This window comes from Equus caballus, chromosome 7 (genome assembly GCF_041296265.1).
Source record: "Equus caballus isolate H_3958 breed thoroughbred chromosome 7, TB-T2T, whole genome shotgun sequence".
NCBI lineage: Eukaryota > Metazoa > Chordata > Mammalia > Perissodactyla > Equidae > Equus > Equus caballus.
Genome location: NC_091690.1, coordinates 95,437,018 through 95,461,590, shown reverse-complemented (window position 1 = coordinate 95,461,590; position 24,573 = coordinate 95,437,018). Strand labels below are relative to the sequence as shown.

General features: G+C 37.0%; 1 protein-coding gene and 1 long non-coding RNA gene across 9 annotated transcripts in view; one reads left to right on the top strand and one right to left on the bottom strand.

Moving 5' to 3' along the window:
• Nucleotides 1–24,573, bottom strand: part of ANO3 (anoctamin 3) — a 451,605-nt gene that overhangs the window by 189,810 nt on the left and 237,222 nt on the right. For all 8 annotated transcript variants that reach the window (XR_011440741.1, XM_070273456.1, XM_070273457.1 and 5 more), the window contains 2 exons: nucleotides 1,815–2,009; nucleotides 707–778 (listed from right to left, as the gene is read on the bottom strand). Coding sequence is in view for 5 of the 8 variants with exons in the window: in XM_070273456.1 (XP_070129557.1) it covers nucleotides 707–778; nucleotides 1,815–2,009 (267 nt within the window). In the remaining 3 variants the exon portion in view is untranslated. The remainder of the gene's footprint in view (nucleotides 1–706; nucleotides 779–1,814; nucleotides 2,010–24,573) is intronic.
• LOC111774385 (uncharacterized) overlaps nucleotides 1–24,573 on the top strand; it is a 135,140-nt gene that overhangs the window by 41,095 nt on the left and 69,472 nt on the right. The gene's annotated exons all lie outside the window — the stretch shown is intronic.

Sequence of the window (24,573 nt, the reverse complement as noted above, 5' to 3'; positions counted from 1 at the left end):
GTAAGCTTAGTGTAGCATGATTTTGAGTATTTGATGGAGGGTTGGAAAGTGGAATCAATTTGACCTTGACTATAGGGCTATTCAAGAGTGGCAGAGAGGCCCTAACAACTCGAGACCGTAGAAAAAGAAGTGATAGCGGATGCTACATTTGCAGAAAACATTATTTTCATAGCTGTAATAAATTTGCCAAGTGAGGAGTCAGGAGATATTGTTGAAATGTGATAGAGTATGGTATAAAGGCGTAGATGTACTATTTAAAGTTATAGATTTAATCAGCAGAGAGGTTTAAAATTTTAAATGGTAATATAACTATGAAAAATTGAAAGGTTATGCAAATAGGCTAAACCGTTATGTGGCACAACAGGGGGTCAACAGATAATTCTGAAATTTGATAAATCTAGAAATAGGAGTATAAATAGAGAATTGAAAGAAATTTTCAAAAGACTAGCAGCAGAAATTGTTAACTTTTTTTTTGGTTACCAGATTGTTGTTCATTACAATTCTTCTTATATTACTTGAATTTCAAACTGTACATAATACCTTAATCATTTTTTAACCTTAGAATACTATACTCACCCATCAAATGCTAAAGACAAAGCATGAATTTTTTCTTTTTTTCTTAAAAAAATAATATTCTAGATTTGAGGAAGACAGCTTACCTTTGGAGAGGGGGAAAGGAGGAAGGAAGAGCTAGAAATCAACTCACCCAAGCAAAAATCACCGAGGTCAGCAAAAGAACATTTGAGCACAGAGTCTTTTTTATCCTCCTCGGTGTTAACTGAAAAAAAAAGACATTTCATAGTTTTGGGAAATAAAAACATAACAACTGTTAGAAAAATGACCATGGTGACTGATGTCCAAACAATAGTCAAACCTCCAGAATTTTTTTAAGTTAATGAATTGAAATTAGTTATTTAAAATTTCACTCAATAAGGGAAAGATAAGTCTCTATTATATTTTAATACCTTCATCCTCTTGAACAGTTAGTCACTTTCCTTATTGGACATAGGTGTAAGGTGACTATTTATAATCAGTAGTGATTTTGAAATATTATTGAAAAGAGAATCTTGGTATTTTCAAATTCTCCAGAGGAAGAAGCAACGTTAAGGAATCATAAGGGAATGAACGCCTTCTCATAAGACAACAGCCTCTTAGAGAGGGATGGGCAAGTAAAAGCACACCCCATCCACTGAATGACGGGGACCTGATTGTACTTTGACTCCTGACTTGTGAAAAGGAATTGTCTAAAGGCATAATGGTGTGCCTCAGATGGGCAGATGTGTGTAGAAGAGCGCCTGAGGACAGCCACAGAGTCTCTTTAATGTGGCATCAGCCCTTGACTATATTTCAGCCCTTGTGTTATCCAAGGCTTTGAAGCCAACATTTGGTTGTGAACACCTGTCCAACCATATCTTCGTGCAGGTCAATCTTCACATTTTATTGCCAGTATTATTTAAAGTCTTTGGTCTTTCTTTTTAGGAAACTGAGTTTATTATTGCTGACATAGTCTACCTAATCTCTGGCTATAAGTTCTCTCCAGAAATGGTAATGAGTCATATATTCATGTAGCTGGTCTGTTTTCTCCTGCAAACAGCAAGGCTTAGGTCCAGGTTCCCATGGGATTGGCTATTTTCAAGATAAGAAAGAAATGAAAACACATCTGACAAACAGTGGCCTTTCATCAGTCTGGCACAGTATACTGTTCCTTCTAAAGAGCTTGATAAATACTAGCAAAACGGATGAAGAAAGGAAGGAAGTAGTGGTTTAAAAGCACTCTTTATAAGTTGAACCAGAAAATAGGAAGAGCTGCTCACCTTGCTCTGCTTTGTCAGCAGAGACTGAGGTCACAGAAGTGGGAGCCTGAGATTCACTCTCTGTTGACTGGAAGAGTGAGGTAGATTGGCTCAAGTTCTTGGAGTACGCAAAGCTCTGGGCGAGGCATGGCAGGGATCTCCTGGATGGTTTTAACGATGTTTCTTTCGCTATCTCACTCTTGCTTATATTTATACCTGCACATTCAAAATGGCAAGTTTTAGCAATAAGAAATAATCAGCATAAGTCAACAAATAATTTTAATCCTTGTGATGGCTGTTTCAGAAAAGTACTCCTGAAAAGCACCACCCAGGGGGTAGAACTAATTGAGGTAATTTTGTTGATATTTTATCAGGGAACGTGTTTGAGACTTTTGTCAAATAGTTCTGAGAAATAAAAAGCTCCTCTTCCAGTTTGACATTTCATCATTTTTTAAAGGTTCTGTAAAAAAGAAACATAACTAAGTTCAATTGGAGAGTTATGAGTTATGAGAACAATGATTTGGATCATCTTTGGATAAATCTATCCACATAGGTTTTCCAGCAGCAAAACAAATAAAATCTAACGCATCAACATTGAAATTACTATTACTAAATGGAGCCCTTCTTTGTATATCCTACCCTCCCTTCAACACGTGTATAATGCCTAAGGCACTAACTCCAATAATGCACTAACACCATCCTCCTCTAAGTGCATGCATAATGCACTAACGGTGACCGAGAGGCTGGAAAGCAACAGCATAGTATAGTACAAAAACTGGCCAGCAGGCAGGGGTCAAGAGGGAGCATTCTAGTGCTCAGTGTAACAGCCTCTCTCTCATGCAGAGAAGGCTGATCTGTTTGAAGTATGAATACCCCTCAACAAGACTCTGCTTCCATTAATGGAAGTCCCAGCAACTGTGTGTTCCAGCAAAGAATGGCCCCACTCCCCTGTCCTCATCCATCATCATCCCTGGTATGTCAATCTCAGGCCATTCCTCATCCCTGGAGTTCTAATTTCTAAATGTCTCTGGATACTGCTATTTCTGATAGTATCTCCTACCTAGACTTTGTCACTATGTAGCTGGAAACTCATGTCAAAGATCAGAAAACCCATTTAATATCATCCTCAGCTTTCTCTACGGATAATCCACTTCCCTCCACAATGTCACCACACCTGGCACTGCCCCACATTCCCTACCAAGAACACTGCTTTCCTTGCAGCCATCTCCAGGGGGGCCTCTCTTCTTTTTCACAGCCTCACATTTCACATCAACCTGACTTCACATGGAGTAGACATCTCCCTTACTCCTAATTTTTTCTTTCAATTCAGTCTTATTTTTCTCCCAACTTTATCAAGGCATAATTGACAAATATAATTGCATATTTTAAAGTGCACAATGTGATGATTTGATATATATATACATTGTGGAATGATTGCTAAGATCAAGATAATTAATACATCCATCACCTCACATAGTTAACTCTTTTTTTGTGTGTGTGGTGTGAATCCTTAAGATCTACTCTCAGTAACTTTCAAGTTTACAATACCATATTGTTAACTATAGTCATCATACTGTACATTAGATCCTCAGAAGTTCTTCTTCTTGTAACTGAAAGATTGCACCCTTTGACCTACATCTCCCCATTCTTCTTCATCGCTCCCCCCTAAAAACAAAGAAACAAACAAAAAACAGCTTTCAAATTCCTACCAATAGACTACTCCTGTACTCTTCCTTGTTCATTTTCATTTATCACTTCCTGGTTATTTCCCACCATCTGTGAAAAATTTAGCTACTAGGTCACTTCTCTCTTGCTTATTTTCTGACTCACACTTATCACTCTCACCACACTATATATATCACTTACTTAGTTTGAGTATGTCTGTATATCTCACTAGAATGCAAGCTCCATGATGGCGCTGACCTTTGCCCTGTTCTCTTTACTGCATTATCTCCAGTGTCGAAAATAGCGCTTGGCTCATGGTGGACCCTCAACAAACATTCTTTTAGCAAAAGAATATTTGCACGTGAGTCGACTGACCACCCCTACAACATTGTGTACTCCTTAGTGGAAGGTTTATGTCAGATCTTCTCTGTATGTCCATTGCCGCCTGCCAATGTCTGGCACATAAGGTACTCAGGAAATTTTTGTGGAATGGAGATTTGGCTATGACTCAGCTCTCTCAATAACCTCAGTGCCTTTAGGAAGTCTATAAAACAGACCTTTACAGCCCCATCTGCATAAACAACGAACCAAGTCAACGCTGTGACCTCCAAGGAACTTGGCACTATAAGGCATAGTTTTTCAGAAAAATGGTTATCACATTTCCCCATTTCACCTTACCTTGGTAGAAGATAACTTTCACAAAGCTGCTTGATTCTGAATGACTCCCCAAAATGTTTCTGACTGACACCTGAGTGGAGCAGGTGGATATGTACACTGTGTGTATGATGTGAATACAACCATGAAATCCCCTCACTTCACTGTGGGGTTTGGGGTTCATGCCACACAGGGCAAAGGGACTTCTGAGTGACTTATTACTAAGTGCCTATTACATGTCAGGCTTTGTGGTTGGTGAATTTATTTATTCGTTTTGGGATTGATTTCTTTACACAGTGGTTAAGTGTGCATGTTCCGCTTCGGCAGCCCGGGGTTCGCCGGTTCGAATCCCGGGTGCGGACATGGCACTGCTTGGCAAGCCATGCTGTGGTAGGCGTCCCACATATAAAGTAGAGGAACATGGGCATGGATGTTAGTTCAGGGCCAGTCTTCCTCAGCAAAAAGAGGAGGATTGGCAGATATTAGCTCAGGGCTAGTCTTCCTCAAAAAAAAAAAAAGTTAAAAAAAAGTTACACAAGTAAATGCATAAAAATATTATTATAAAGGTTTTAAATTATAGAAGTAAATAGAATAAAAAGTAAAAACCCATTTTCGTTCTGATTCCCAAATTCTAATTCCTTCCCTAAATGAAACAAATGTTAGTTTACTGATCTTTGTCTATGCATTTCTATATGTAAGTATATACACAAAGTAGTTTTCTTACACAAATGGGATTATACAATACGTCACATTATACATTTGTCCACTTGATACGTCTTGGATACTTTTCCATTTCAGTCCATGTAGATCTATCCCAGCCTTTTTAAATTACTGCATGATATTCCACAGTATGCATAAACCATAATTTATTTGATCACTCCCCTGTCAATGGACATGTAAGTACTTTTTAATATTTTGCTTTAAAAATAATACTGCCATTATTCTTGCATACGCCTTTGCTTGCACATTTTATCATTCTTGCATATGCCATTTTTGTATACATTAAGTATTTCTCTAAGAGGAAATACTTAGATGTACAATTGCTGGTTGGAAGGAAATGAATATTTGCCATTTGGATAAATAACGCCAAACTGTCCTCCCTAAAAGCTTTATCTTTTCACACTTCCAAAAATAATACAATATGGAATCCATTTCCTTATATCTTGGCCAACTCCAGATAGTATCAACTGTTTGAGTACTGAAGAAAATAAAAGCCAACCAAAAACTATCTTATTTCCATGTTACAGATTGAGCATATTTTCATATATTTCCTAGCCAATTATAATTCTTAAGTGACTAAGCTATTTTATAGTTTTTCTGCTATGCTGTTAGGCTTTTTATTATTATTTTATAGGCACTTTGTGTGTGTATCTATATAGTATTTCAGTGAACGTATAATATATGTAATATATGTCTGTGTTTATCTCACTTAATACTCCAACAATATTACAAGGCAGATATTGTTATTTCTTTTTCTTTTTTTTTTTTTTTTTTTGGAGGAAGATTAGCCCTCAGCTAACTACTGCCAGTCCCCCTCTTTTTGCTGAGGAAGCCTGGCTCTGAGCTAATATCCGTGCCCATCTTCCTCTAGTTTATACGTGGGACGCCTACCACAGCATGGCTGCCAAGCAGTGCCACGTCCGCACCCGGGATCCGAACCAGCGAACCCCGGGCCGCCAAGAAGCGGAACCTGCGAACTTAACCGCTGCGCCACCGGGCCGGCCCCAAGATATTGTTATTTCTATTAGCTATGGGGAAACTGAGATTTCGAGAGGAGAAGTAACATGACTTAAAGCTCAGAGAAAAGGAAATAGAAAGGAGGTTCATATTCTAAGCGGTTTCTAGCACTAAAACCATCACATAATGGTGCGTCTATAAAATAGTGTGAAACTCCTGAACACCATTCACCTCAAAATTCACAGACACTGAACCGTCAAGAACATTTAGCAAAGGCCACAGTGGTGGAGGCTAAAACACAGAGGGAGCATGTCTAGAGACACATCTGCTCTCACTGCCCTCCCTATTCACCTGCCCAGATGCTGATTCTCTATAGTAAATTTTTTTTTGGAAGATTGGCCCTGAGCTAACATCCGTTGCCAATCTTCCTCTTTTTTTTTTTTCCTCTCCCCAAGGCCCCAGTGCAGGTTGTATATCTAGTTGTAGGTCATTCTAGTTCTTCCACGTGGGATGCTGCCACAGCATGGCTTGATGAGCAGTGCTAGCTCCGCACCGAGGATCCGAATTGGCAAAACCCTGGGTGGCCAAAGCAAAGCATGCGGACTTAACCACTTGGCAATGGGGCAAGGCTGTATTAAAGTGTTATTTTCTATTATTATCTATATTAAAGTAAATTTTGAATGTAGTGATTGAAAGGTGAAAGAATAATGCAAATGCATCAGTACATAAAGTATTCGATTAACAAAACTTTGCCTTGCAGTTACTCATCTTAATTTTATTTTTGAGGCAGTGCAGAATCTGGATCATAACAAGTATGGGCAAGGGTGAAGACAGAGGAAAGTTACGTTTCAGTAATTATCATATTTATCATAAGACAAATTTAACTAAATTCCACTCACATGGTTCAGGTCAATAATTTTTAGCTACTTAATTTTATAGTCAGTTCATGAATTAACCCCAAGTTTCTAAGGAGTTCTTCAAATGCATGAACTCAAATAAAGACAAGGAAAGGTATTAGGTGCATTGCCCTTGGAGACAAATGAGAATCTTGAAAAATAAAAAACAGAACAAATTTTGAAAGCTGTGCTACAGAAATAAGACATAGTTGACCAGATGAAATTCATATAAAGCTAGGAGTGTGGATTTTATCTTTCTGTTTTATAAAAATATATATTTATTTCCACATTAATTCTCATTGTGCAAATAAAATGTGAACTAGAAAGAGATGCAAGGAAGAACTGTGAATTAACTGGAAGAATAACACCCAGTCTCTCAGCTTTCCGAGTCTCTGTAATTACAAGGAAAGAAAATACTCTTTTGAAGAGGAATTGCCAAACATCCACAGAAAGTATACTGAAATCCTTACTGAAACACCATACAATTCCCCTTAGTTAAGGACCAACTAGTGTCTTCTATAGGAATACCATAGGACAAATCTGTCCCAGTAAGTTTTTATGCCTATGAATCGTTTATAATATGATCTGATACTTTCTTTTATTTAAGCAACACTGATGTAGAATATCAAATGGTCACTCTCTATTTTGGGGCCCTAGTTGAGAACAGCCTTTTACTCTAACAGACCATATGAGTAAAAGAATAAATATTCTTTTTGGTGGTGGGAAAGAAGGAAGGTACAGATGGAAGACAGTGATAGTTGATGGTGAAGATGTTGGATTGAAAGACAAATGCCCTGAGTCCCTTGACCCCAGAGAAATGGCCTAGATGGGAACCCTATAATAATACCATTCTCCTTAATCCACTTATCCCCTAGCATGTAGCTTCAAAAAGCAGCAACTTCTATATTTCCTTTTCTTATAATATTCAAACACGAGTGAAAGCTTCAACCGTTCTTTGGGAGAAAGGTGACTACTGCATTGGTAGATATTATTTTATAACCCAATATGGGGTGTGACTAACTTAATGATAGTCACCAATGCTGTCAGTATTTTCTGTCATTTGATTCATTCCTATATTCACCTAGTCATTCAACAGATATTATTTGGGCCTTTGCTCTCTGTAGGCACTCTGATGACACTGGATACACAGTGGTGAGCAAGGGAGACATATAATTCCCACCCTCATGGGACTTCCATTCTAGAAGAGAGTTAGACGTTGAACAAAGAAATAAATTTGTATAAATATATATGTATGCATAAATTCTTTGAAATAGGTACGTATACATAAATTGCCTGAAAATACAGGCACTGCTATATAATGGAGAATAATAAAGGAGACCTCCTTTAAGAGGTGGTCAAGGACATTTTCTCTGAAGAAGTGAGGTACCATGAGGTAGGAAGATTACAATGTATTTACAGAACTGAAAAAAAAATCTGTGCAGCATAGTAAGTGAGGGAAAGGTGTAAAGGAGACATTGCTGCAGTCCAGGTGGGGGGGAAATTAGCTACTGCTCTTTGGCAAGATATTTTATTTCTGTATGTTTGTTTGCCTTTTATTTTCCACAAATTTATGTGTCTTATATCATTTTCTTGAATAACTGCATTTGCCAAAATTCATAAAATACTTTAAAAAAAGCCCACCTCAGATGGGAAATGAAACTAGATATTAAGAAACTTACTTACTCAAGGTCATAAATCTAGCAACTGGCATAACTGAATGTTAAAGTTATAGCTATTGGATTGCAAAACCAGGATCTTTTCAGAATACTACATGGCTCCTTGTGAACCCTAATCCTGGATGGTTCGTTACCATGGTTTCACTTGGTATATATATCACACAGATTTTAAGCAAAGAGCTCTGAATGTAGAAACCACAGAACTGAATGTAGAAATCACAAAGCTAAAGCAAACCTCAGAACCTATAATTCTATATGCACAATCTTAGTGAACTGTGGGATATATTTTGATGAAAAATGAACATGTGCTGCTTGGTACATATCAATAGGAAATGTCTACCCACAGTCAATCAAAATATATTTCTTGTGCTGATCTATAAAATGATAGATATGAATAATATGTAATCTTCTATGATTTAACAATGTGTGTAACTGATACAAAATAAGCATCCATTATTATTATTATTATTTTTTTTTTGAGGAAGATTAGCCCTGAGCTAACATCTGCTGCCAATCCTCCTCTTTGTGCTGAGGAAGACTGGCCCTGAGCTAACATCCATGCCCATCTTCCTCTACTTTATATGTGGGACGCCTACCACAGCATGGCTTGTCAAGCGGTACCATGTCCGCACCCGGGATTCAAACCGGAGAACCCCAGGCTGCTAAGTGGAACGTGCGAACCTAACCGCTGCGCCATTGGGCTGGCCCCATATTTTTAAGACTAATTTATTCATTTACTTTTCCATTGTTTATTTAATAATTCCAAACAATTCTTGAGTTTTTCTCTGAGCCAGGCCTTAGCTCAATGTTGGGTATAAAATGGTGCTCACTCACAGGAGAAGCAGACACATAAAAGCAGATCTTTATATTAAAAACCAATATAAAATATATGTAGGGTATTATAAAACCACCCAAGAGGAATTCCTAATCCAGGTGGTAGCACAAGTAGAGTCTTTCCTGTAAAGGTAATCTGAGCTAATTCTTTTTGGTATATTCCTTCTCCTACACTTTCATTTATTTATGACTCTCTGGTTTAACACATTTTCTTGAAAAGATTATGCACATAAGCTAAGAAAGTCTGTAGAAAATTCTCCATAAACACATAACTGCTGAAAATATTTGTCAAAAGCAACACTTAAAGAAAATTGAGACAATAATGTTGAAGATTTGTCCTTCCTCCAGCTATGCATTTTCCGTCCCATAGATCTTTAATGCAGTGCTTTCGCATTTCCTGAACTATTGAGTGTTTCCAAGGCTATTATACAGGTCTTCTCCGCTAGAAACCAATGTAACCCAAGCTGAAAGTCTGATATCCTAATGTTCTCAAGAGTACAAGGTTTCTTTTCAAAGTCCCACATCAAATGCCATAGCATTCTGCTTGGCATAACTAGCAGTATCTGCTCTTTGTTTGGCACGATTAACATTAACTACCCCCACAGATATCCAGGACTTTTTCTTCTATGTTGCAAACTTCCATTTCTTTTCTTATATGGCTTTGCCTGGTACCCTTGAATAATATTTGATAACTATTCATTTTAAGCTAATAGCTAGAAAAGGAACCACAGTAAAATGTCAGTTTTGGCAGGCAAATGCAACTCCTGAGTTCAAGGATAAACCTGAAGAAATGTAGAAAATGTGCCGTTTCCTATATTTAGAACAGATATTTCTAAAGCAACAATTAGAACTACTTCCAACTGTTCTAAAAGCTTCACAAATGCTCATGTATTTAAAAGGATCTAATGAAATGATAATTTCACTTGGGTATCCACCGAGGTCCAAGAGATGTAAGTGTAACTAAGATAGCTTCCAGAAACGCCTCCACATAAGATATCTGGCATCAAAGGAGGAAAAGTTGCTATTCAGATACCATTAAACTCAATGGACTTCGAGCGCATATGGAATTTTAACTGGAAAAATAAATCCTTAGAAAACTTCACAGAGAAAATTAGTGAGTAAAGAAAAGTGAGTTGATTGTTCTCAGTGCATAAATATACATTTTTCAAAAGATCCATTCTTTTGGTAAAATTTCTCTTCAAGAAAACTAATTCATCCTAAGAACTCATGTGAAAGAAACAATCATTTTCTTTTACAGTATGAACTTTGAAATTTCAACCAAGTAAATTGTTAGAGGAATTTTGGAATATTTGTAGCAAGAGAACACGATATTGTTATCTACTGGATTTTACATTACAACTACAAGAGAGAAATTTCAAAAATAACAAATATATTTTTCTGTCTCTTGATATATTCTCAAGACGAATTATGTGGTTTAGCAAGACTTTATACATTTGTCAGAAATATTTTAGAATTGATTGGCTGAGGATAGGTGGTGTCTCAGGATGCCATTTAATTTTATAAAATCCAAACACACTTTTCAATATTAGTTTATATAACCAAAGCATATTTATCTAAATAATAAACGTTGGGGGAAAAAAGCATAAATGGACACAGAATTTGCTTCCTTGTCAAAATCATCATAGCTCTGTCTTATCCAAAGGAACATTTCTGCATTGTTTTTTCAGTGGCCCTTTTTGGCAGAAGTTATTGCTAGTTATAACAGCACCATTTATTGAGTGCCTGCAACGTGCCAGGTGCATCCTGTATGTTGTCAATAATTCTCATAATAGTTCTGTTAGGACTTGTCATCCCCACGTTACACATGAGAATCCTGAGACACAAAGGACTTAAGTAAGTCATCTCAAGACCCACATCTAGAAAGTGTTGAAGCCTGGAACAAAGCAGGTCCATCTGATTTCAAGCCCCTGCTCTTTGCAGTATAACATGCAACTTTGTCTACTCAGAAACTTTTTACAGTAGTTCGCTCTTCACGCGCTTTTCAGCCTTACTCTCACTTTGAACAAGGGAAAGTATGTTTCTTGTACCAAAGTCTTACTAAGGTAGAGATGGCTAACTCAGAGTAACTGAAGAAAGTTTAATAAAGCAATTATTTACAAGGGCGCAGGCAGCATTAAGAGAAACCAATAAAGGCTGGTGAGGCTCCCTGCAACTAACAAAGGCCAGAAACGTTTATCACCCTTGGACCTGCAGAGCAAAAAGAGGGGCAGATATAGGAACCGGGAGACAATTTTAGCTGGGAGAGGAAATCTGACAGGACCTGTGTGCTTCGATAGAGGAATGTAGCCACGGCCAAATCACAGACTGGCTTGGAGGGAGCCAGGGAAATAAAATACAGTATTCTCTGCTTAGCTGTGGTTTCAGTTATTGGTGGTCAACTGCAGTCCAAAATACTAAAAAGAAAATTCCAAAAGTAAACCAGTTTTAAATTGTGCACCATTCTGTGTAGGGCGATGAAATCTCACACCCTCAGCTCCATCCTACCGGGGGCGTGACTCATTCCTTTGTCCAGCAGATCCCCGCTGTGGATGCCACTGCCCATTAGTCCCTTAGCAGCCCTCTCGGTTATCAGATCTCTCTCGTATCACAGTGCCTGTGTTCAAGGAACCCTTATTTGACCTACTAATGGCTCCAAAGCACAAGAGTAGCAATGCTGGCAATTCGGATATACCAAAGAGAAGCTGTAAAGTGCTTCCTTTAAGTGAAAAGGTGAATAAGGAAAGAAAAAAATCGTATGCTGAGGTTGCTAAGATCTACAGTAACTTTTATTACAATACATGGTTCTAATTATTCTATTTTATGAGTAGTTATCATAGTTAACTTCTCACTATGCCTCATTTATAAATTAAAATTTATCATAGGTATGTACGTATAGGAAAAAACATAGTATATATAGATTTCGGTACTATCCACAGTTACAGGCATCCACTGTGGGTCTTGGAACGTATCCCTTGCAGATAAGGAGGGGATACTGTGCCCCAACACCTCTTTTGTCAACTTCTAATCTGCTGCTGATGCCTCCCACTGGTCAAATCTAAACTGTAGCTAGAGGTAATGTGAACCCTTGTTTGTTGTAGTCCATAGATATCTGCTTCCTGGCATGCAGGGGAGGTAGAAATCGGCACAGGATGGATCTGGAGGGATAAACAAAGATCGTCCACCTCACACAGACAGATGTATAACTTCAGAAGAACTTTCAGCATAACCTTTGGGAATAGAAAGCAATGTTATGCAATTTTACCGCTAGAGAATAAAATGTAAAGGGTTTTTAGTCATAAACTGTAAGTACTCTAAGATGCTTACAAGTAAACATGGGAAAGGCAACTACTGACTGTAATGTACTTTTGGGTTTGCTCGCTTGTGTGCAAGACTCTATGCAGGAGACAAAGGTGCAAGATACTCAGGCTTCAAACAAAAGTAACTGGCAAAATCAAAACAGCTCTTCAGGGGCCGGCTCCATGGCTGAGTGGTTAAGTTTTCGCACTCCACTTCGGTGGCCCAGGGTTTCCCTGGTTCAGATCATGGGCACAGACATTGTACCACCCGTCAGGCCCCACTGAGGCAGCGTCCCACATGCCACAACTAGAAGGACTCACAATTAAAATATACAACTATATACTGGGGGGATTTGGGGAGAAAAAGCAGAAAAAAAAAACTACCTCTTCAATTACAATCTATTACAATGAATAAGAAAAGCTCTCATTAAGTTTAATGCAAGACAGAATACTGTAAGAAAGGCAAAAAGCTATGAAGGAATTTGTAAGTTGGTGACAAGACATTTTTCAAGTCCTAAAGGGGAATAGAGCACCTTCATTTCTATCTTTATCTGTGTGTACTGCTCCCTAATTTCCAAGTTACATGGCCTATCCCCAATAGGTTCATTTTCCTTGCTATATGCCCTTTAAGAAACACATACTTCGCTTTAATAGGACTTATCAAGTTTGCATTATTTATTTATTAGTTTATTATTTGACAAACCATGTGTCTAGTTATGAGGAAAGTTCCAGGAGGGCAAGGACCATGTTTCTCTATTTCACAACCACAGCTTCTGCACTTTGCACTGGGTGGGCATATCTAGTATGCAAATGAATATTTACCAAATGAAAGATTGAGATAAGACTCAATTAGCTTACTAATTAATATATTCATTTTACAAGTGTTTATTGTAATAGATGCTAGATATTATTTCTAGATAATGGGGATATAGCAGCAAACAAGCAGATAAACTTCTCTGTCTCTGTAGAGATTAAAATCTCAAGGGGACCTCAAGAGGCACGTACTCTTCATAGAGCAGTGTTCTGAACGTGAATGTTCGCCTAACCTCTCACTCATAATGCTTTCTGAAGTACAAGTGAGATTTTTCTTTAAATTCAATACTCATTTGGTAATGCCATAAGTAAGATAAAAACATTATCATTACAAAAATGATGATCTATATATTGATCTGAGCTATTCCAACCCCCCTCCCACACCACCACCACCAATGCAATTAATTTCCTTGCTTTCATTTTAGGACTTAAACAGATTTTGGCAGGAATTGAACTTGAGAGTCATAGAAGTTCCTATTATTTATGCAAGGTGCTAGCATGCAAAGGGCTCTCTTTAGAATGCAAAGAAAGAAAAAAAAGCAGAAGTAAAAGATAAATATTTAGCACAGGTTTTTCCCAACATTTCCAACTTAGTCAAGGTCATAAGCTCATGATGTATAGTCCATCCACAGGCAATGTCTCCTTATTCCTTTAATAGCCTGGTCATTCACTCACCTACATTTTCCCCATGTTATTTCTTCTCTTTGTTCTGAAAACTTCTACCCTTTAAAGTGGGGCTCACATGTTACCACCATTGGAAAAGCTTCCTTACTTCCTTTATTCAGTATTAGCTGCCATGTCTCTTGTGCTCTGTAACACTTCCAAGCTACTTCTATTCTAGTACTGACATGCATCTTTCTGTGAGACCTTGAGTTCCAAGTCTCATTCATTTTGAGATGTTAGCATCTTGCACTTGTTTGGTTTATAGAGAAAGAGATGGTGGATGGATAAGACTGAAGATTATACTAGTACACAATACCTGGCATAGTATGAATTTTCGATCTTCAACAAACATTGTAATCTCTCTGTCTGTTTCCTCACCTTTAAAGTGAGAATAATGATACTTAACTCACAGAATTCTGAGTATGAAAATTAACTAAATAAATATACAGTGCTAGAATAATGCCTTGTACTTAGTTTATCCTATATGTATTTGCTATTATTATAACTGAATCAATGATGTCACGCATACATAAGATGTAATCACATTTAAAATCAGAACCATAAATATGTGGCATGTAGAATAACAAAAAGGAACCTTCCAGAGCTTTTATATCAATAAAATAATGAGTAGCCTGCTTTCCTAAAATGTTCATATTTCATGTAGCACAAAGATACAGAGCACTATAAGAAAACCAATCTTCTGATTTAGGTTTTCGTAGTCAGGGTCAAGGACTGCATCTGGTTCAACAAAATTACAGAATATTTGAAGGAACTCCTGCAGAAGTGCTTGAAGGAAAGACACCTCTATGTTTTTTGAACAAGGAATCATGACATCAATGCCCAAGAGAGAAAGAGAGTTAGTGGATTCCCTATACAACCTTAAAGAAGATTAAAATCCAATGGTGGAAGCAAACACTCTACCAACACAATAAGAAATAAGAGAAATTCAGGCAAACTGACAATGGTTCCAAAGGAGGGACCTAAATGGAGGCAAATCTTCATCCTGAACTGCTTGTCTAATTACCACCTCAAACAAGGCTATTAAATACTCTTTTTTCCATATTCCATCTAATTCTTTCGTGTTAGGAATTCACGGGAGCACTAATGGGAGACAGTGTTGTTAGGACAAGCATCGCAAATAACTATGAGCAGCTGCAGATATCCTGTTGAAATAACCTCCACTTAACCTTTGAAACCTTGAATATTATCCTCTAATTAATGTAGCACAGGTCTCCTTCGTGGAGAAAGATGGGTAATGATGTTGGTGGAACCACCAGTAGTGATCATTGGAGGAATTCTGATAGTTGACAGTTCTTCATTCCATCATGTGTGCCTGAAATCTATGCTCCTTCACCCATTCCCACTATGATCGGCTTGGACCCAAAACACTTGTTTGAACTCTCCACTACAGAAAGGAAAGGTATTTTCAGGATTCTGATTCCTGAGCTGTCTCTTGCCTGAAGTTAACTAAAAGCAAGGAGATTACAGTAATGGTCATTCACCATAAGTTTATATTCAAATGGATATGTAGTACATGGCTGTCAAGTTTAACAAAAATATTTGTTTTTGTTTTTGTTTTCTGTAGCACCATTATGGCCACTGAGATTCTTTAAAAGCCTAATCAAAGCATTGGCATCTCCTTGGTTTCTCAACACATTGGAGAAGGCAGGAAAATGAAAACTTTAAACACTCTTGAGTTCTTATTATGAAAACCATATTGGTGCTTCTTGCATCACATTCAATGTGCTTTTTGTGTGTTCTTGTAAAGGGGTGAAATGGAACTCCTGATCATCCTTGCTTGCCTCACGGAAGGCAATTCCAAATGAAAACAAATCTTGTGTTTGGATTAGGATACAAGACATAAAGTCTTATAGTACTTCTGACAAACTGCAAAGTTACAATGTTTACACTACCGACAACAGCAGGACAGGCTGTTCCACTTTGAAGAGCACAAAAATGTCATTTGAGGAGTGACGTGAGCATCATGGTGGAGTGAACTTGCCCGGGATTCTTTCCCCTCCAACATAGAATGAAAAGGGACATTCATACTCCAACAGAGGACATCCTAACACAAGACAAAAACGTCAGAGACAAACACGCAGCCATATGATGGAGGGTGGAGAGGCTGGAGCTCCCGTCAGAGGAGGTGGAATGGGTTAAGAAAAAACTTCACTCCCTCCCCTAAAGACGGTCATCTGCAACTGCAGGAGGCCTCTGAGAGGAAAGGAATAGGGGAGGGAACATTCGTTTGTGGGAACATCAAGGACTTCTGGGGGCCAAAGCAGCCAAGAGGAAAGATCTCTATTGGAGCAAGAGCTTTTGCCAGGGGGTGACCTCATCAAGCCAACACCCCAGGAAAGCAGATAGCAAGAGCAGAGCAAGAAAGCCCTGAGAGCATGTAGGGGAAAGCACCCCTCCCCCCACCCACCCTGAGCCCGCTACAGTGACTGGGATCTTGGCTGAAGGCAGAGGGCTCAGAATACAGGGCTCCTGACCCACACTGAGTGGAAACAGGTGGTAACTGCAACCAAATAAAATCAGGATGTGTAAGAACAGAGCTGTCCCCTCTAGCAATATCAAACATTATCTAAATCTCCAGAATGGAGAGAAAACAGAAAGTACCCAGAATTCAGTCCTGGGGACACAAAAATATGTAATCTAAATGACAATGAATTCAAAGTAGCTATCATCAAAATCTCAACTAGGTAAAAGAGAATGCAGACAAACAATTCAAGATGTTCAGGAGCTACTTCATAAGAGAGATTGAAACTATAAAGAAGAATCAATCAGAAATATTAGAGATAAGAGACACAATGGAAGAAGTAAAATAAAATATGGATTATCTGAATGCTCAAGTGGACGTCATAGAGGAGCGTATCAGCATAATAGAAGATAAACATGTTGAAATGCTCCAGGCAGAGAAGGAGAGAGAACTAAGACTAAAAAGAAATGAAGAAAGTCTCAGAGAAATATCTGACTCAATTAGAACATGCAACATAAGAATTATAGGTATTCAAGAAGGAGAAGAGAATGAGAATGGAGCAGAAAGCATGTTCAAAGAAATAACAGCAGAGAACTTCCCAAACCCAAGGAAAGAGATGGAAATCCATGTGGAAGAAGCTTCCAGATCTCCTACATATGTCAATGTAAAAAGACCTACTGCAAGGCATATAGTAGTAAAACTGGCAAAAATGAATGACAAAGAAAGAATATTAAGGACAGCAAGGCAAAAGAAAATAACCTACAAAGGGACCCCTGTCAGGCTTTCAGTGGACTTCGCTGCAGAAAGCTTACAAGCTAGGAGAGAATGGAATGATATATTCAAATGTCTAAAAGACAAAAATTTTCATCCAGGAATACTCTATCCAGCAATAATTCACTTCAGATAAGAAGGAGAAAAAAAGTTTCCCAGACAAGGAATGCTAAAGGAGTTTGCAGCCATGAGACCCCCCCCCTCAGAAATCCTCAAGAAGGACCTCATACCAGAAAAAAAGGGGGGAGAAAGGGGCTACGAAGCACAGAGTAAGCAGATAAATAGGAAGACAGAATCAGAGAAGGATAGCAAATACTCAAGTATAGCATTAAAGACAAAGGGAAGGAAAACACCAAAAACAAAGATAATCTTGTCATTTTAACCACAAACTCACAACAAAAAAATGGAATAATATGTGAGAAAAACAACTTAGGAGGGGAGGAAGAAAGAGAGTGAATCGGTTTAGACCAAGGAAATAAGAGGCCATCAGAAAAAGGACTATTTTATACATGAGATTCTGAATACAAACCTCATGGTAGCCACTAAACAAAAGAGCAGAACAGAGATGCAAAAAAATGAATAAGGAGAAAACAAAGAAACACATCATAAAAAACTACATAATTCAATGGGTAGACCAAAACAGACAGGACAAGAAACAAAGGAAATGCAGGAAAACCAGAATATGAGTGAGAAAATGACAACATTAAGCACCCATATATTGATAATCACCCTAAACGTAAATAGATTGAATTTTCCAATAAAAAGACAAAGAGTGGCAACATGGATTAAAGAACAAGATCCAACAATATGCTGCCTCCAGGAAACACATCTCAGGCCATTGAAAAACACAGGCTCAGAAGGGATGGAAGACGATACTTCAAGCTAAAGACAAACAAAAGAAAGCAGATGTCACAAAACATATATAAGACAAAGTAGACTTCAATATAAGCAAGGTAAAGAGAGACAAAGTGGGGCATTTTATAATGATCAAAGGCACATTCAATCGAGAAGAAATAACACATAAATATAGATACACCCAACAGAGGAGTATCAAAGTATGTAAAGTAACTATTAACAACCTAGAAGAAGATATTAATAATAACATAATAATAGTAGGGGGCCTCAACACTCCACTCACATCAATGGATAGATCATTCAGACAGAAAATCAACAAGGAAACAGTGCAATTAAATGAAAAGCTAGAAAAGTTGGACTTAATAGACATATAAGGAACAGTCCATCCCAAAACAGCAGAATACACATTCTTCCCAAGTGCACACGGAACATTCTCAAGGAGAGACCATACATTGGGAAACAAGGCAAGCCACAATAAATTTAAGAAAATTTAAATAATAACAAGCATCTTTTCTGATGACAATACTATAAAGCTAGAAGTTAATTACAAGAAAAAAACTCAGAAAAGGACAAAGATGCAGAAACTAAACAACAGGCTATTGAACAAGCAATGAATCATTGAAGAAATTAAAGGATAAATCAAAAAATATCTGGAGATAAATGAAAATGATAGTATACCATAACAACTCATAAGGGATGCAGCAAAAGCCGTATTGAGAGGGAAAATCATTGCAATACAGGCACAGTTTAACATACAAGAAAAATTCCAAATAAGCAGAGTCAAATTACAACTAACTGAATTAGAAAAGGAAGAACAAAGTCCAATGTCAGCAGGAGAGAAATAATAAAAATCAGAGAATAAATAAATGTTATTAAAAAAATAGTAGAAAGGATCAAAAAAAAGAGCTCATTCTTTGAGAAGATAAATAAAATTGACAAACCCCTAGCCAGACTTACAAAGAAAAAAATAGAGAAAGCTCAGATAAATAAAATTAGAAATGAAAGAGGAGAAATAACAATGGACACCACAGAAATACAATGGATTACAAGAGAATACTACAAAAACCTATATGCCAACAAAATGGATAATCTAGAGGAAATGGATGAATTCTTAGACTCTTACAACCTCCCAATGATGAATCAAGAAGAAACAGATAAACTGAATGGAACAGTGACAAGGGAAGAGATTGAAATAGTAATCAAAAATATCCCAAAGAATAAAAGCCCAGGACCAGATGGCTTCCCCGGTGAATACTACTAAACTTTCAGAGAGGATTTAATATCTATCCTTCTCAAGCTATTCCAAAAGATTATGGAAGATGGAATGCTTCCTAACACATTCTACGAGGCCAGCATCATTCTGATACCAAAGCCTGACAAGGACAACACAAAAAGGGAAAAGTACAGGCCATTATTGCTTATGAATATAGATGCAAAAATCTTCAACAAAGTATTGGCAACTCAAATATAGCAACACATCAAAAGGATCATACATCATGATCAAGTGTGATTTATACCAGGGACACAAAGATGGTTCAACATCCACAAATCAATCAATGTCATACACCACATCAACAACCTAAGGAATAAAAACCACACAATAATCTCAATAGATGCAGAGAAAGCATTTGACAAGATCGAACAGCCATTTCTGATAAAAACTGTTAACAAAATGGAGATAGAAGTAAATTACCTCAACATAATAAAGGCCATATATGACAAACCCACAGCCAACATCATACTCAATGGGGAAATACTGAATGCCATCCCTCTGAGAAGAGGAAGCAGACAAAGATGCTCACTATCACCACTCTTATTCAACATCGTAATGGAGGTTTTGGCCAGAACAATTAGGCAATAGAAAAGAATAAAAGAAATCCAAACAGGCAGTGAAGATGTTTAACTCTCATTGTTTGCAGAGGACATGATCTTATATATAGAAAATCCTAAAGAATCAATCAGAAAAGTATTAGAAATAACATATAACTACAGTTAACTTGCAGGGTACAAAAGCAACTTACAAAAGTCAGTTGTTTTTCTATACTCTAATAATGAATTTACAGAAAGAGAACTCAAGAATACAGTTGCATTTACAATTGCACCAAAAGAATAAAGACCTAGGGATAAATTTAACTCAAGAGGTAAAGGACTCATACAATGAAAACTATGAGACATTACCAAAATAAATTGATAATGATATAATGAGATGGAAAGAGATTACATGTACATGGATTGGAGGAATAAATATAGTTAAAATGTCCATTCTACCCAAAGCAATCTACAGATTCAATGCAATCCCAATCAGAATCCCAGTGGCATTCTTCATGGAAATAGAACAAAGAATACTAAAATTCACAGGGGGCAAACAAAGACCCTGAATTGCTAAAGCAATCCTGAGAAAAAAAGAACAAAGCTGGAGGCATCACAACCCCTGACTTCAAAATGTACTACAAAACCACAGTGATCAAAATGGCATGGTACTGGTACAAAAACAGACACAGATCAATGGAACAGAACTGAAAGCCCAGAAATAAAATCACATATATACAGACAGCCAGTCTTTGACAAAGGTGCCAAGAACATACAAATGGAGAAAATATAGTCTCTTCAATAAATGGTGTTGGAGAACTAGACAGCCACATGGGAAAGAATGAAAGTAGACCATTATCTCATGCCATACACAAAAACAAACTCAAAATGGATCAAGACTTGAAGTTATGTCCTGGAACCATAAAACTCCTGGAAGATAACATAGGTAGTACATTCTTTGACATGGAACTTAAAAGGATCTTTTCGAACACCCTGTCTTCTCAGACAAGGGAAACAAAAGAAAAAATAAAAAAGTGGGAGTTCATCAGACTAAAGTGCTTCTGCAAGGGAAGAGAAACTATGATCAAAACACAGGGACAACCCACCAATTGGGAGAAAATATTTGCAAATCATATATCTGACAAGGCGTTAATCTCCATAATGTATAAGGAACTCACACAACTGAACAACAAAAAACAACAGCAGCCTGATCAAAAAGTGGGTAGAGGATATGAACAGACATTTTTCCAAAGAAGATATACAGATGGCCAACAAACACATAAAAAGATGTTCAACATCGCTAACCATCAGAGAAATGCAAATCAAGACCACACTAAAATACCACCTAATGGTTGTTTAAATGGCTATAATCACTAAGATTAAAAATAAATGTTGGAGAGGGTGTGGAGAAAAGGGAACTCTCATATGCTGCCGTTGGGAATGCAAACTGGTGCAGCTACTACGGAAAACAGAATGGAGATTCCTCAAAAAACTAAAAATAGAACTACCATGTGACCCAGCTATCCCACTACTGGGTATCTATCCAAGCAACCTGAAATCAACAATCCAAAGTAACATACTCACACCTATATTCATTGAAGCACTAATCACAATAGCCAAGACATGGAAACAATCCAAGTCCCCATTGACTGAGGATTGGATAAAGATGTGGTATACATATACAATGGAATACTACTCAGACATAAAAAAGACAAAATCATCCCATTTGCAACAACATGGAAGGACCTGGAGGGAATTATGCTAGGCGAAACAAGCCAGATGAGAAAGACAAACACCAGATGATTTCACTTACATGTGGAATATAAACAAATACATGGACAAAGAAAGCAATTCAGTGGTTACCAAGGGAAGGGGGTGGGGGTAGGGACAGGGGGTGAAGGGAAGCACCTATGTGATGACAGACAAGAAATAATGTACAACTCAAATCTCACATTGATATAAACTATTATGAACTCAATAAAAAATTTAAAAAAATAAATGTCATTTGGATTTCAGGCAAAGTACCTGAACCCAGCAAGAAAACTTGGATTACACCCTGTCCCTGAAGTGGAGTGATTCTGAAGACTCCCATCATATCTCACATATCTATGATGGCATTTTGAAAAAACTAAAAATCTTGTCCAATCTCTTCCAACCATATAGTTATTGGTGAAAACAATAACTTAACTAGAAGCAAATTTGTGATGTGTAGAATCTGAACCCAAATGCAAGCATGACTAGTCTAACCAGTACTGCATTGGGGCACAACCTGTTATATATTTTCAGCCTGTCATGAACATTTGCAACCATAGAACTTCCCCCTCGTTGCCACCTGCTCCTGTTATTACTTTGGGGTTTCTCCATACTGTGCCAAAGGCTGGCAATTTCTACATCTGTGTTTGAACATAGTTTGATGTTTTATAATTGAAAGTTCTTTTCAGAAGCTTACGAATGGGAAAAATTAGTTTACTAATGCTAGAAAAATACCCAGAAAAATAGTATTTATTCTGGGTAATTTGTTCAACCAGTTATGGATGAGAAAATTTTAGCTGTTACTATGGTGTTTAAGAAAAGAACAGTCCATCTTAGTGCTCCAGTGAAAAGACACAGAGTGGCTGAAAGGATGAAAAAACAAGACCCATCTATATGCTGTCTACAATAGACTCATTTCAGGTCCAAAAACAAAAACAGACTGAAATTGAAGGGACGGAAAAATATATTCCATGCAAATGGAAGTGAAAAGAAAGCTGGAGTAACAATACTCCTATCGGACAAAATAGTTTTTTTAAAGTCTGTAATAAAAGACAGCGAAAGGCATGACATAATGATAAAGGGGTCAATCCATGAAGAGGATATAACATTTGTAAATATTTATGCACCCAACATGGGAGCACCTAAAAATATAAATCAAATATTAACAGACATAAAGGGAGAAATTGACAGTAAAACAATAATAGTAGGGGACTTTAATGCCCTACTTACATCAATGGATAGATCATCTAAACAGAAAATTAATAAGCAAACATTGGCCTTAAATGACACACTAGATAAGATGGACTTAATACATATATACAGAACATTTCATCCAAAAAATTGCAGAATACACATTCTTCTCAAGTGCACATGAAACATTCTCCAGAAGAGATCACACTTTAGACCACAAAATAGTCTCAATAAACTTAGAAAGACTTAAATTATGTCAAGCATCTTTACCAACCACAACAGTATTGAAACTAGAAATCAATTACAAGAATAAAATGGGAAAAAACAAAAATATATTAAAATTTATCAACATGCTATTTAACAACCAATGGGTTAATGAAGAAATGAAAGAGGAGGCATAAAAATCTCTTGAGAGAAATGAAAATGGACACAACTTTCGAAAATCTATGGGACACAGCAAAAGCAGTTCTAAGAGGAAAGTTCATAGAGATAACAGGTCTATTTCAAGCAATAAAAAAACCCTCTAATACACAATCTAACTTTATATCTAACAGAAGTAGTAAAAAGGAACAAACATAGCCCAAAGTTAGTAGAAGTAAGGAAATAATAAAGACCAGAGTAGAAATAAATGAAATAAAAACTATACAAACAATGGAAAATATCAATGGAAATAAAAGCTAGTTCTTTGAAAAGATAAACCAAATCAACGAATCCTTAGCCAGCCTCATCCATAAAAAGAGAGAGGGCCCAAATAAATAAAATCGGAAATGAAAGAGAAGTTACAACTGACACCACAGAAATACAAAGGATCATGAGAGACTACTATGAACAATTTTACACCAAAAAATTGGAAAACCTAGAAGAAATGTATAACTTCCTAAATACACAACCTTCTAAGACCAAATCACAAAGAAATAGAAAATCTGAATAGACTAATCACAAATAATGCAATTGAATCAGAAATTTAAAAACTCCTAAATAAAGAAAAGTCCAAGACCAGAAGGCTTCACAGGTAAATTCTACCAAACATTTAAAAAAGAGTTAATACCTATCTTTCTCAATTTATCCCAAAATATTGAAGAGGAAGGAATGCTTCCTAATTCATTTTACAAGGCCGGCATTACCCTGATACCAAAACCAGACAAAGACACCACAAAAAAGAGAAAATTACAGGCCAATATCTCTGAAGAAAAACAGATGCAGAAATCCTGAATGAAATATTAGCAGACAGAATTCAACAATAGATTAAAAGGATCATACACCATGATCAGGTGGGATTTATAGTAATGTGTCACTTAATGACTGGGATATGTTCTGAGAAATACATCGTTAGGTGATTTTGTCATTGAGCAAAACATCGTAGTGTAGACTTACACAAAATTAGGTGGTATAGCCTACTACACTCCTAGGCTATACAGTACTAATCTTACAGGATCACCGTTTCTTAAGCGGTCTGTCATTGACCAAAATATTATGTGGCACATGACTATATTTCAGGGATGCAAGGATAGTTCAACATCCACAAATCAATGTGACATACTACATTAACAAAACAAAGGATAAAAATCATATAATCATCTCAATAGATGCAGAAAAAGTATTTGACAGAATTCAAAATACATTTTTTATGATAACAAGTCTCAACAAAAGTGATATAGAAAGAATGTACCTAAACATAATAAAGGCCACATATGACAAATCCAGAGCTAACATCAAACTCAATGATGAAAAGCTGAAAGCTTTCCC